General features: G+C 44.3%; 1 protein-coding gene across 1 annotated transcript in view; it reads right to left on the bottom strand.

The window, feature by feature from the left end:
* Window positions 1-1763: 1763 nt before the first annotated feature.
* Window positions 1764-14915, bottom strand: part of OCA2 (OCA2 melanosomal transmembrane protein) — a 65348-nt gene continuing 52196 nt past the window's right edge. The window contains exons 6-9 of the mRNA XM_086372309.1: window positions 13964-14036; window positions 7120-7280; window positions 5265-5347; window positions 1764-3850 (exon numbers count right to left, since the gene is read on the bottom strand). Coding sequence (XP_086228435.1) covers window positions 3595-3850; window positions 5265-5347; window positions 7120-7280; window positions 13964-14036 — 573 coding nt within the window. The 3' untranslated portion in view covers window positions 1764-3594. The remainder of the gene's footprint in view (window positions 3851-5264; window positions 5348-7119; window positions 7281-13963; window positions 14037-14915) is intronic.

Genomic DNA, 14915 nt, shown 5'->3' with positions numbered 1-14915 from the left:
TCCTGACCCAGGGATTGAACCCACATGTCTTATGTCTTTTGTATTGGCAGGCATGTTCTTTACCACAAGAGCCACCTGCAAAGGCAAGGTAGCAGGAGAGGGAGGGTAGGAACAGCTGAGACCACCTGTGCACATCTGGATTCTTTGAGAGTTAGGAGAAACAGTCATGCCTAATGTGATATTTTCTTATTTTTTTTCTTTTCTTTTTTAACTGGAGGAAAATTGCTTTACAATGTTGTGTTGGCTTCTGCTGTACAATAACATAAATTAGTCATTATATATAGATATAGATACAGATATATATCTCCTCTGCCTCTTGAGCTTCCCTTCTCTCCCCCATCACACCATTCTAGGTCATTACGGAGGGCCAGGCTGGGCTCACTGTGATATATAGCAGCTTCCCACTAGCTATCTGTTTAACACATGATAGTGTGTATGTGTCAATGCTACTTCCTCAATGCATCCCACCCACTCCTTCCCCTGCTCTGTCCACAAGTCCCTTCTCTATGTCTGCAACTCCATTCCTTCCCTACAAATAGATTCATCAGTATCATTTTTCTAGATCCCATTTATATACATTAATATATGATATTTGTCTTTCTCTTTCTGACTTACTACAACAGATTCACATTCGTTCCTTTATATTCAGCTGAGTAATATACCACATCTTCTTTATCCGTTTCTCTGTTGATGGACAACAAGGTTGCTTCCATGACCTGGCTAATGGAAATAGTGCTGCAATGAGCATTGGGGTCCATGTGTCTTTTTGAATTGTGGTTTTCTCAGGGTACATACCCGGTAGTGGGATTGCTGGGTCACGTGGTAGATTTATTCCTAGTCTTTAAGGAATCTCCATGCTGTTCTCCATAATGGCTGTATCAGTTTACATTCCCACCAATGGTGCAGGAGGATTCCCTTTTCTTCCCATCCTGTCCAGCATTTATTGTTCATAGGTTTTTTGATGATAGCCATTCTGATTGGTGTGAGGTGATACTTCGTTGTAGTTTTGATTTGCATTTCTCTAATAATGAGTGATGTTGAGCATCTTTTCATGTGTTTATTTGCCATCTCTATGTCTTCTTTGGAGAAATATCTGTTTAGGCCTTCTGCTAATTTTTTGATTGAGTTGCTTATTTTTCTGATATTGAGCTATATGAGCTGCTTATATATTTTGGAGATTAATCCTTGGCCAGTTGCTTCATTTGAAATTGTCTCCCATTCTGAGAGCTGTCTTTTCACCTTGTTTACAGTTTCCTGTAAATAATCCAACCAGTCCATCTTAAAGGAGATCAGTCCTGGGTGTTCATTGGAATGACTGATGTTGAAGCTGAAACTCCAATACTTTGGCCACCTGATGCGAAGAGCTGACTTATTGGAAAAGACCCTCATGCTGGGAAAGATTGAGGGCAGGAGGAGAAGAGGACAACAGAGGATGAGATGGTTGGATTGCATCATCAACTTGATGGACATGGGTTTGGGTGGACTCCAGGAGTTGGTGATGGACAGGGAGGCCTGGCATGCTGCAGTTTATGGGGTCGGAAAGAGTTGGACATGACTGAACAACTGAACTGAACTGAACAGTTTCCTTTGCTGTGCAAAAGCTTTTAAGTTTAATTAGGTTCCATTTGTTTTTATTTTGACTACTCTAGGTGGTGGGTGTTGGAGGACATTGCTGTGATTTATGTCAGAGTGTACTACCTATGTTTTCCTCTAAGAACTTTATAGTTTCTGGCCTTATATTTTAGTCTTTAATCAATTTTGAGTTTATTTTTGTGTTCTGTGTTAGGAAGTGTTCTAGTTTCATGATTTTACATGTAGTTGTCCAGTTTTTGCATGCTACTTATTGAAGAGATAGTCTTTCCTCCATTGTATATTCTTGCCTCCATTGCCAAAGATAAGATTCCCATAGGTACATGGGTTTATCTCTGGGTTTTCTGTCTTGTTCCATTGGTCTATATTTTTGTTTTTGTGCCTGTACCATACTGTCTTGATGACTGTAACTTTGTAGTATAGTCTGAAATCAGGAAAGCTGGTTTCTCCAGTTCCATGTTTTTCTCTCAAGGTTGCTTTGGCTATTTGGGGTCTTTTGTTTTTCCATACAAATTGTAAAATTTTTTGTTCCAGTTCTCTGAAAAAATGCCATTGGTAATTTGATAGTGATTGCATTGAATCTTTAGATTGCTTTGGGTAGTATGGTAATTTTCACAATACAGATTCTCCCAATGCAAGAACATGGTGTATCTCTTCATCTGTCCATGTTCTTTGATTTCTTTTATCAGTGTCTTATAGCTTTTTGCATACAGATCTTTTGTCTCTTTAAGTAGGTTTATTCATGAGTTTAAGTGAACTCCAGGAGTTGGTAATGGACAGGGAGGCCTGGAGTGCTGCAATTCATGGGGTTGCAAAGAATTGGACACGACTGAGTGACTGAACTGAACTGAACTGATTCTTAGATATTTTATACTATTTGTTGTGATGGTGAATGGGATTGTTTCCTTAATTTCTCTTTTTGATTTTTCATTGTTAGTGTACTGGAATGCAAGGGATTTCTGTGTATTAATTTTGTGATTATAAAATCACATCAACAAAAACCTTGGGCTCTACATCTCAAGCAGCCTGCCCTTAAACAATGCCGTTGGAGGAAGTAATATGTTCTCTGTGGCTCCTTGAGGAGAAAACTGCTAATAAACTTGCTCCTGGACTCCTCCAGACTCTGCCTGATCACAGAGTTTTGTGTGTGGTCATAGGAACCCTGAAACAATAATAATATTGATTGGGGTAGGGTGGGGGGAGGACAGAATAGAGCCGCCCCAGAATAAATGAGACAGAGCAACTAAACCCATGGATGGACCTTATTGGACAACTATGGGCTCAACCTGCTGAAGCCAGCATTCCTCACAGACAGATCAGACAGCCTCAGGGAATTTCGGGAATTTTCCTGGCCACTCCCCCCTCAGATTACCTCCTTGAAGCTCCAGGGCACTTTTCATATTTTGAGAAGACACATCCCTTTACCTTCACCTTCACCTCCTGATCCTCCAGGCTCAGCCCAGTGGGGCCAAAAGTCCCATCTGTGTGTTGCTGTAAATCTGGTTTCACAACTAAAACAACAATGGACCTGCCCAGTCAGGCAGTATCTGTACTTTGTTTAATGCTATTGAAGGTATAGCCACACTTAAAATTTTCCAGAAACACTGAATTGATGGGACATGAAATCATTGGGCTCATTAGCTGAGTTGATAAACATAACAGATAATCCTTCCCCACACATAGCCCAAGGTCTCCAAGGTCCTCATTGTGCACACAATCCTATGAAAAAATAGGGGGTATTTTAACACGCCCATTTTACAGACAAAGACCCCGATTCTCAGAAAGTTTCAACACTTGTCTCTTCAGGGGCATTCTGTGTGAGCAGCAAATCGAGGGTGAGAAAATCATGTGCACATTCAGTTTTCTCAATAAACTTTTTCTAGTGCCTGGCAAAACTCATCTTGCATATGGCAACTGCCAAGATTCAGCAAATATTCCAGTACAGAGCAATTTTCTACCTAGAATGAGGGAAATGTTACTTTTTAGGAAAGACACTATTTCAATTCAATTAAAATGCAAGACTGAGCCCATCCCTAGCACCCAACATGTTAAAATACACTTACCTGTGGGCACAGATAAACCCAGGAGAGCAGGCATGCAAGTTACCTCAAATATAATTAGCACGTAGACCCCAGCGAGGATGACCGCAGCAATGGTCACTTGTGCTTCAACACTTGCGCGGAGGTACTGATGAGTCATCATAAGAGGAACAATCTGGGTCTGCTGGAGGGAGGCGCGGATGCTGATGGAAACAGGCTCTCTGAAGAATGAAGCAAATATCTTACCACTGGTTAAGGAAACAGACCTGACATCAACCATCAGCACTTGCTCCCTCAGCTTTCTTCCCAACACCAGTCGCCCATGGCTATAACCAGAGCCTGAACCGATCTCAGAGTGCCTAACCTGCCAGATGAGGAGCCCTGAGCACAGGCAAGCCACGTGAATACATGCACAGCCTCCCCATAGCCAGGCCCCTCTGACATAGCTCCTCAGCCTCCATCAGGCATTGCCTGCCTCATAACAGGCCACCAGTCCAGCAATGAACAGGAGCAAGGATGTTCACAGTGGTTTAAACCGTTTAATTTTCCATCTTCCTCCTCACCACACATCTGATTGCTTTGTGCACATGCTAAGTCACTTCAGTCGTGTCTGACTCTATGCAACCCAGGCTTCTATGTCCATGGGATTCTCCAGGCAAGAATACTGGAGTGGGTTGCCATGCCTTCCTCCAGGGGATCTTCCTGACCCAGGGGTCGAACCTGTGTCTCTTATGACTCTGGTATTGGCAGGTGGGTTCTTTACCACTAGTACCACCTGAGAAGCCCATGCTAACAAATAGCAAATCCAACAATTCTCGCATGTGAGACATTTGGAAAAGGGTCATGTGCAACCTGAGAACAGGTAGTCAGGTTGTCACTAATGGTGGGAAAACACCAGGAACAAGAAGCATGAAGATCAATAGTATGTGGCCTGGTGAAAATAGACTCTAAAATTTCAGTAACTGCTCTGAGCTGAATTATGTCCCCTCAAAATTCATATCTGGACATCCTAGTTCTCCATACTTCAGGATGTGACTGTATTTGGGGATAAGGTCTTCACAAAGGTGATTAAGTGAAAAACAGTGACACCAACATGACTGGTGTCCTTGTAAGAAAAGGAATTTGGCCCACAGAGATGCAGAGGGTTGACCACGTGAGGACACGGGGAGAAGACAGCATCCACACACCAAGGAGAGGAGGCTCAGGAGGGACATACCCTTCTGCCAGCTTGAGGAAATAGATGTCTACTGTTTAAGCCACCTGTCTGTGGTGTTTATACAGCAGGCCTAGCAAACTTATATAGTAATCAAAAGCACTGACTCAACATGGAGTGGCGTTACAGAAAAAAGAATTCTAAGATATACCAGAATTCCCCATTGCGTAGCTTCATGATATTAATGAATTTAAAGTATCAGCTGTAAAACATAGTTTGCTTCAAAATGGGTTCTGCAGTCTTACTTCCTGACACCTGTGGTTTTGACGCCCACCACAGACTCATGCTCACTGGCTACACAAAAGGAGCAACTCCAAGCCCATAACTTGCTAGCTATTCATAACTGGAGTCCCAAGGGTCATACTTCTCTAGGGAACATGTCCCAGAGGAGCTTCCCTGAGACTTCAGTCACCAAGACCTACCTGCTAAGAACCTCAAAGGTCCTGCTCACCACCACGTGCTCACTTCCACTTGGATTTAAAAATATCGTCCAATTATGAGTGACCTGCAAAAGTCAAAGCATGAAATCCTGGTAAGGCTTTGAGTCTGGGCCATCAGCTGGGGTCCAGCAATGTTCAGGGTAGGTGCTTGTCTAGAATAAGAAGAAAGAAAAGAGCACAAGTCTTTTTCACACAGAGATGTTAGAGACAGCCAGGTGATGTGCAGCTGGAAACATCCATAATTTGGAGGGCTGTGTTTAAGAAAAAGAATACGGAAATACAAATACAGAATTCATGTACAAAGACACAAAAATACAGAAGTAAATAAAACCCATTAAGAGAAAAGGAAATCACTGCATGTTACTGGAGACAGTCTTCTGAACCCACTGAGGCAACTGACCAGAAAGATTGCTTTCTGTTTGCAAACTGGAAGCAGGAAACTCTCCACACCCGGGTCCCAGAAGCCTATGGGAGGAGGGCCTGAGGATGAGCTTCTAGTTTCACAGGCCAAGCTGCCCTTGTCAAGGGCAGGGGAGTGGAAAAGCCAGATGAAAGGGGCCAGATGTGTGCAGAGATGGAGGTGCTGGTGGGGCAAAGGCGGGAGGCCTGGCTATGGCTGCTGGGGAAATTTCAGTGGGAGGACAGAAGTCTTGCCACCCACAAATTATAAAGAAAATCGAAAAAGGAACTCTGAAATTGGTCAAAGCCTGAATGAGAGATCACAACTTCTCTTAAAACTTTCGTGTTTGGAAAGACTGTATCAGGAAAAAGAAAAAAACCCTTCAGTAAAAATCTCCTGTGTTGTGTTTCTGGAGCTGGGAAGCTCAGTACAGACCCAAGGGTAGGCAACTACTGATGTGTCAGCAGGCTACAAAAGGTCATAGCCTCCTCCACACAAGGTCACAGAGGAAACCATCAGCAGATTAAATGTGCCCATCTCATCTTTACTGTGGAACCCTTGCCAGCGAACTATGCAATGCATACAGGGAAGCCAAGTTCATGTCCTAAGACCATGGCCAGAGCAACCAGTTTAGAACATCAGTGCTGCATCAGCCATTGTCCATGAAACCGCAGCCTTCTTCATAATCAGACTCTGGCTCTGGGGACACTGCTCTGTATGGCAGAAAAATGTGATGGGTGCTGTACCCACCATTACTGCAGTCATACTCCATTCTGGATGACACAGCCTCATATACCAAAAGCGTTTCCTTCTATTAGTTATAACAGGGAAAATCTGTGAACTAGGGATATGACTTCATATGGAAGTCATCATGAAAATCCAGGGGAGTCCCTGAGGCCAGGATTTGGGGAACGAGAGAGCGAGACTAGGCCTTGTCTGGGCTCTGGGACATGGTGGCTGGGACTGCTAACTCTCCTAACCTTTGCAGGATGTGCAATAATAAAGTCCCTGCCTTAGATGCTGAGTACAAGGTCATATTGGTACAGAAGCAGAAGCTCGGGGAAAGCAGACACAAACTTAGCTAAGAGTCCACAAACTCAAGGGAACCATAGTGTTGAACTATCTTCTGTACCATGAGGTAAGGCTCAGATTTAACTGCACTTTCAAAAATACGTTTCCCTGAATTATCAAAAAAAAAAAAACACTCTAAATTGAAAAATAAAGAAACCTCAAAAGCCTGACTTTACTGAAATTGTGAGAGTTTTATAACTGCCTTAGAGAAAAGAGAATTTCCATGACAAAGTAAAACATAACAGCTTGCCTAATAATTGTGTCATTGCCCTAGGGCTCCCATCAAATCCATTCAAGAAGAAATTCAATTTATAAAGAAATAAAATGATTTTTTACAATTCTTTTCAAGTAACTTTTAGGTGTAACCTGCTGTGGCCGCCGCCGCCTGGAGCCTGGAGTGTTGGCCTGGGTCACCTCCACCATCACGTGCTCTTCTCTCCCGAGATGACTGGGGCTGCCGGCCACCAGGGCCCCTGCCAGGCCCACCTGGAGCAGCATGGAGTCTGCGTGGCTGCTGAGGTTCACAGCTGGGGGAGTGTCAAGGCAAACTACAGCACAAGAGGGACAGGCCTGGACTACACCCCCTCGCCCCAACCCTCCCAGGGAACACCCATCTCGGGAGGCACACAAGGAAAGGAACGTCCAGGCCATCCCTTCCATCTACCCTGCCTGCTCCTGCTTCTTCAGCCCCTCACTCCTGACACACGCTATTGGTTTTGTTTTCTTTAATTGTGTTTTGAATCATCTGCTTTAACATCTAGCTGGTATCTCGCATCCTACAATCATCTCTGCTACCACTCTTGCCAGCCAGAATAAAACCCCTGTCCCAGTTCCTAAACTCATGGTGAGCAACAGACAGGATGGCCTCCTGAATGAACAGATGAACTAATCCACAGCCATGCCCAAATCCTAAGGTGGCTAGTGAGAAATCACAGGGAGAACTGAACAAGAAATCCTAAACTGGCTAAACCAATGAAGTCCATTGCCTTGAGAGGAGGGAAATCCCTTCGAAGCTTGTGAACGACTGAATCAGGGAAGTTATAGGGAAAAGATGCTCCTTCCTCTCAACATGTAACCCTCATGCCCTTGCATCCCCACCACAACCTGGCCCCTTCACTCCTACACCCTGCACTGGTGTGCTGCACAGATGGAAGGGTCTGTGCTCTCAGGCTCCCTCTCTCTGTGCCAGCTGACTCTCACCTCTGCTGCAAGGTCTGGGGCCCACGCCAGGGATTCTAAACAGGAGCTAGCCCAGCTATCTTGCTCCAGAAGAGAAAGCTGCTGTAGGTGCAAAAAAATGATTCTCAAAATGATCTATGTTTTATGTGAGGTTTCAAAAGTCTTAGCAGCAGCTCACTGATTGCAGGACAATTCAGTGACCAATTCCTTTACTCTTCCTTAAAACCCTTAAAGAAACAGGTGGTTTATGGAGCTGACTTGGGAGAAGACAGAACTTCACTGTTGCCAGGGTGTTTACGAGATTTAAACAGACTGTTGGGGAGTGCCAGTGAATAGTTAACCCTTTTTTAAAATTCCCCTAGCAAGACGCACTGTTTGTTTGTTTGTTTTTAAGTACAAAAATATCCTGATAAATAAAGTGTTTTTCACTCTCTGACATAAATCACAGCAGGATCCTCTATGACCTACCTCCCAGAGTAATGGAAATGAAAGCAAAAATAAACAAATGGGACCTAATTAAAACTAAAAGCTTTTGCACAACAAAGGAAACTATAAGCAAAGTGAAAAGACAGCCTTCCAAATGGCAGAGCAAACAAAGCAACTGACAAAGAATTAATCTCAAAAATATATAAGCAGTTCATGCAGCTCAATTGCAGAAAACTAAATGACCCAATCAAAAAGTGGGCCAAAGAACTAAACAGACATTTCTCTAAAGAAGACACACAGATGGCTAACAAACACATGAAAAGATGCTCAACATAACTCATTATCGGAGAAATGCAAGTCAGAACCACAATGAGGTACCATCTCATGCCAGTCAGAATGGCTGCTATCAAAAAGTCTACAAACAATAAATGCTGGAGAGGGTGTGGAGAAAAAGGAACCCTCTTACACTGTTGGTGGGAATGAAAACTAGTACAGCCCACTATGGAGAACAGTGTGGAGATTCCTTAAAAACTGGAAATAGAACTGCCACATGACCCAGTAATCCCACTGCTGGGCATACACACTGAGGAAACCAGAATTGAAAGAGACACGGGTACCCCAGTGTTCATCACGGCACTGTTTACAATAGCTAGGACATGGAAGCAACCAAGATGTCCTTCAGCAGACGAATGGATAAGAAAGCTGTGGTACATATACACAATTGAATATTATTCAACCATTAAAAATAATACATTTGAATCAGTTCTAATCAGATGGATGAAGCTCAAGCCTAATATACAGAGTGAAGTAAGTCAGAAAGAAAAATACCAATTCAGTATACTAACTAATATATACTATACTATACTATAATTCCATATATATGGAATTTAGAAAGATGGTAATGATAACCCTCTATGCGAGACAGCAAAAGAGACACAGATGTAAAGAAGAGACTTTTGGACTCTGTGGGAGAAGGCGAGGGAGGGATGATTTGAGAGAATAGCACTGAAACATGTATATTACCATATGTGAGATAGACTGCCAGTCCAGGTTTGATGTATCAGACAGGGAGCTCAGGGCTGGTGTATTGGGATGACCCTGAGGGATGGTATGGGGGGAGGTAGGAGGGGGGTTCAGCATGGGGGACACATGTACACCCATGGCTGACTCATGTCAATGTATGGCAAAAACCACTACAATATTGTAAAGTAATTAGCCTCCAATTAAAATTAATATTTTTTAAAAAAAGGAAGTGTTTTTTTTTTTCCAGCACTGTTTCCTATATTAGAGCTGAGAATGGGCAGCCAGCTCTCAGCTAGAAAGCATCTACCCACAGCTATGCTGCTACATGGCTTCCAAAAAGGACAAAAGGCAAACAGAAGTCACAGATGAGGCAGGATATAGTAGGGAAAGGCCCAAAGAGACACTGATGATTCTGCCACACTGAAATTATTCCTGTCTTGGTCTTTCCCCAAGGCAGACACATGATATGTATGGAGTGGGAAAAGATATTTCAGCACAGAAGAAACTTTAGAGACCTTGCAGAAACCCAGGAGATGGATCAGCACCCTCGAAGGCTAATATCAGAGAAGCAGAGGCTTCTTCTAATAATGTAATGAATGTTTATAGGGCTTCCCTGGTAGCTCAGCTGGTAAAGGATCTGCCTGCAATGCAGGAGACCCCTGTTCAGTTCCTGGGTGGGGAAGATCCCCTGGAGGAGGGCATGGCAACCTACTCCAATATCCTTGCCTGGAGAATCCCCATGAACAGAGATGCCTGGTGGGGTACAATCTTTGGGGTTGCAAAGAGTCAAACTGAGCGACTAATCAGAGCATAGCACATTGCAAACAAAGAGCAAGGAGGATGGAACAAGGTCTTTGTCCTTGTGGGGGTGTCACTCCCTAGAAGGAAGATTAAAACACACTATGATTAACCACCACTCAATGGAGTGCACACAAAATCCAAGGGACACTGGACCACATGTACCTCTGCCCTCCTCTCCCTCTGTTTTTCCAGATGCCCACATTGTGCCTGGGAGTCAAAGCCCACTGCAATGTTCTGGTGTCAGCAGTGACTTATGGATCCCAGCAACTTGGACCTGTGGTCAAACCCACCCTGCAGGCAGCTTTGATCCTTGCCTTCCAGCCATTCTGAAAGGTCTGCTCTGCTAAAGTCATATCTTGTCTTTGCCTCAGAGGCCTCCCCCAAACCTAGAGAACCCCACTATCTTTTAAGATATTGCTCAAGCTCTCCTCTCCTTAAACCCTTCCTTGTTATCCACAGCTTGAGAGGATCCTCACTCCTGCCTGTGTCCTCTGTAGATCAGGCTTACTCTGTTAAAGTGCTCACTCACAACATACTCTTCTCTGTTTTAGATTTTTCTCCCCCCGGTCTAGCTCCTCAAGTGAAGAAACTACATGCTATTCATTTCTCTACTTCTCTGGAGACCAACATGATTCTAACCACATTTTATGTCCCCAAAACATCTTGGTCTAACTAATAAATATCCGTTTTCAGTATCATCCTTCAAGTCCTTTGAACTTATACCAGAGTCCTAGCCAGACCAAATCATGGAAGAGAGAAGACAAAGAAATCATCTTCTTCCTCTGTTGTATCCAATCATGGTCCTCTTGCTTTTCCCATTACTCAAATCCATGACTCAAATTTAAGCCGTCTTTCCAGCAAGTAATGCTCAAAATTCTTCAAGCCAGGCTTCAGTGATATGTGAACCGTGAACTTCCTAATGTTCAAGCTGGTTTTAGAAAAGGCAGAGGAACCAGAGATCAAATTGCCAACATCCACTGGATCATCGAAAAAGCAAGAGAGTTCCAGAAAAACATCTATTTCTGCTTTATTGACTATGCCAAAGCCTTTGACTGTAGGTATCACAATAAACTGTGGAAAATTCTGAAAGAGATGGGAATCCCAGACCACCTGACCTGCCTCTTGAGAAATTTGTATGCAGATCAGGAAGCAATAGTTAGAACTGGACATGGAACAACAGACTGGTTCCAAATAGGAAAAGGAGTACATCAAGGCTGTATATTGTCACCCTGTTTATTTAACTTCTATGCAGAGTACATCATGAGAAACGCTGGACTGGAAGAAACACAAGCTGGAATCAAGATTGCCGGGAGAAATATCAATAACCTCAGATATGCAGATGACACCACCCTTATGGCAGAAAGTGAAGAGGAACTCAAAAGCCTCTTGATGAAAGTGAAAGTGGAGAGTGAAAAAGTTGGCTTAAAGCTCAACATTCAGAAAACGAAGATCATGGCATCCAGTCCCATCACTTCATGGGAAATAGATGGGGAAACAGTGGAAACAGTGTCAGACTTTATTTTTCTGGGCTCCAAAATCACTACAGATGGTGACTGCAGCCATGAAATTAAAAGATGCTTACTCCTTGGAAGGAAAGTTATGACCAACCTAGATAGCATATTCAAAAGCAGAGACATTACTTTGCCAACAAAGGTCCGTCTAGTCAAGGCTATGGTTTTTCCAGTGGTCATGTATGGATGTGAGAGTTGGACTGTGAAGAAGGCTGAGCACCGAAGAATTGATGCTTTTGAACTGTGGTGTTGGAGAAGACTCTTGAGAGTCCCTTGGACTGCAAAGAGATCCAACCAGTCCATTCCGAAGGAGATCAGCCCTGGGATTTCTTTGGAAGGAATGATGCTAAAGCTGAAACTCCAGTACTTGGCCACCTCATGCGAAGAGTTGACTCATTGGAAAAGACTCTGATGCTGGGAGGGATTAAGGGCAAGAGGAGAAGGGGACGACAGAGGATGAGATGGCTGGATGATGGACGTGAGTCTCAGGGAACTCCGGGAGTTGGTGATGGACAGGGAGGCCTGGCGTGCTGCGATTCATGGGGTCGCAAAGAGTCGGACATGACTGAGCGACTGATCTGATCTGATCTGATCGAGCTTGACTTGACCCAACCCCACTGTGAGCACCAGGGCCACTCTCCTGGGAGTTCCCAGCTCACGGTCTTCGTACTGTTCTTCTAACAAGCATGACCATCTACTCTGGTCTGGTGTTCTCAGAACAGAGAACTATATCCTGAAGGCCCATGCATGATGGAAAGAAAGACACACAAGCAAAGTTCTTCTGAACTGCCAGCAATGTGCTGCTGCAGTGCACGGAACAAATCTGTAAGGTTCACCTAAACTGTGGAGACTCTCAGGCTTCTCCTTCAGTTTGCTTCAGAGCTCATCTAATATTGGGCTCAGAAGCACTGTCCAGAACCTCCTCCTTGACCAAACTTGAGTCAGGATCTTCTGAGCCCTCTTCTCAACTAGGCCTTGACCTTGGCCTGGTGAGCCACCGAATAGGGATGCTAACATCTTCTAGGCTCTTCTTCTTCCATGAACTCCAGCAAGTTCTCACAGGGACAATGAGTGGAATGGGGAGATCCCTAAGAAAGCCTGAATTTAATAGGGAAGCACATCAAATCTGGAGCCCAAGAGTACAGCAGAACCCTAAGAGCTGGGGGCAGGTAAAATGAGAAAGCAGCCCTACCCCTGAAGAATGGGTAGGAACAGTGCAGGGCCTGGCAGGCAGATGAAAGAAGGCTGAGAAATTCCAGGTGTCTGGGGCACTGATGGTTACCATGGCAACCATAGACCACAAGACAGCCAACATTTAATTGGATTTACATAACTCCCCCTGGCCCATAGAAGTTAAGGTGAGTTCACCTTCAAGCTTAAAACTTCATCTCTGCTATGGACTGAATGTCCATGTCCTCCTCCAAGGGATCTTCCTGACTCAGGGATGGAATCCATGTCTTCTGCGTCTCCTGCATCGGCAGGCAGATTCTTTACCACTGAGGCACCTGGGAAGCCTGGGTCTCTAAGGAAATAGCTGAAAGTAAATGAGGTCATAGGTTGAGGCCCAGATTTGATAGTATCAGTGTTCTTGTAAGAGACAGAGAGCTCTCACTCTTTACACACACACACACACATATACACAAACATAGGAGACATAGCAAGAAGGCGGCCGTCTGAAAGCCAGAAACAGAGTGCTCACTAGAAACCAAATCAGCCCATCCTGACCTTGGATGTCCAGCCTCTAGAACTGTGAGAAATAAATGTCTGTTGCTTAAGTCATCCAGGTTATGGTTCTGTTGTAGCAGCTGAGACCTACAAAATGGCAAGAGATCCCAGAGGATAGGAAACCAAGCAATCATCAAGCTCAGATGACACTGCCAAGGAAAGAACCAATGAACTTAAAGTTAGGTAAAGAGGAACCATTTAAGCTAAGACATAAGAGGTCAGGGGCTGGGGGTGGGGTTGGGGGGACAGAAAGAGCATCCAACAGCCACAGAAAGCTGGGCCTTAACTAAAATACACTGTTTGCTGTCACCTTTCCATGGGGAATCTTCCCACCACCCACCCACTGCTGTCTCACTAAAGCCCCCTCCCTTTATGTTCTGAAGCCTTATCTTTCAACAAACATCCTGGAGGAACAAAAAACACATGGGGAGTAATCATGATTGCTTATGCTGTGACCTTGAGCAAACCATCATAACAGTTCTCAGGTCTTTTCACTTTGTGACTCAACCACGGGTGACCGTCCATCTCAAAAAAGGTTCAGATACAGTAGCTTTCCAGCGGTGACACAGCCAGCAATTGCCAGAGCTTTCCTTGATCTGGATACAGGCTAAATAAAATCTGCAACAATCAGAAACATTTAATGATAGATTTGTGGTGTGACAGCAATAGGATTTAATAACTTTGATAAGAGCTGAAAATAGGGTTATGATAATTGTGCTGCTTGATGTATCCAAAATTTACCTACTTACTCTGAATAGTTTTTCTGAGATATTAAAAGATAAAATTCTGATCCATTAAACTATTTTTTTTTTGCTACAATGGGCCTTGATTATTGATATTTGACAGTTTTAAGGATTGACTGCTGCTGCTGCTGCTAAGTTGCATCAGTCATGTCTGACTCTGTGTGACCCCATAGATGGCAGCCCAGCAGGCTCCCCTGTCCCTGGGATTCTCCAGGCAAGAACACTGGAGTGGATTGCCATTTCCTTCTCCAATGCATGAAAGTGAAAAGTGAAAGTGAAGTTGCTCAGTCGTGTCCGACTCTTCGCGACCCCATGGACTGCAGCCTACCAGGCTCCTCTGTCCATGGGATTTTCCAGGCAAGAGTACTGGAGTGGGGTGCCATTGCCTTCTCCAAGGATTGACTACTGCTGCTGTTGCTAAGTTGCTTCAGTCGTGTCCGACTCTGTGCGACCCCATAGATGGCAGCCCACCAGGCTCCCCCGTCCCTGGGATTCTCCAGGCAAGAACACTGGAGTGGGTTGCCATTTCCTTCTCCAATGCATGAAAGTGAAAATGGAAAATGAAGTCGCTCAGTCATGTCTGACTCAACAGTCCCATGAACTGCAGCCTACCAGGCTCCTCCGTCCATGGGATTTTCCAGCCAAGAGTACTGGAGTGGGTTGCCATTGCCTTCTCCATGAAGGATTGACTACCCAGCCCTAAAATTAAATTGTCAGAGGAGGGCAAATGTGGTTTTCCTGTATGGAAGAGTAG

Source organism: Bos grunniens, chromosome 2 (assembly GCF_055505025.1).
Source record: "Bos grunniens cultivar Pamir isolate PY7600 chromosome 2, Bosgru_T2T1.0, whole genome shotgun sequence".
NCBI classification, from domain to species: Eukaryota; Metazoa; Chordata; class Mammalia; order Artiodactyla; family Bovidae; genus Bos; species Bos grunniens.
The sequence above is the reverse complement of the archived record's forward strand: the minus strand, read 5'-3'. Positions and strand labels throughout refer to the sequence as shown.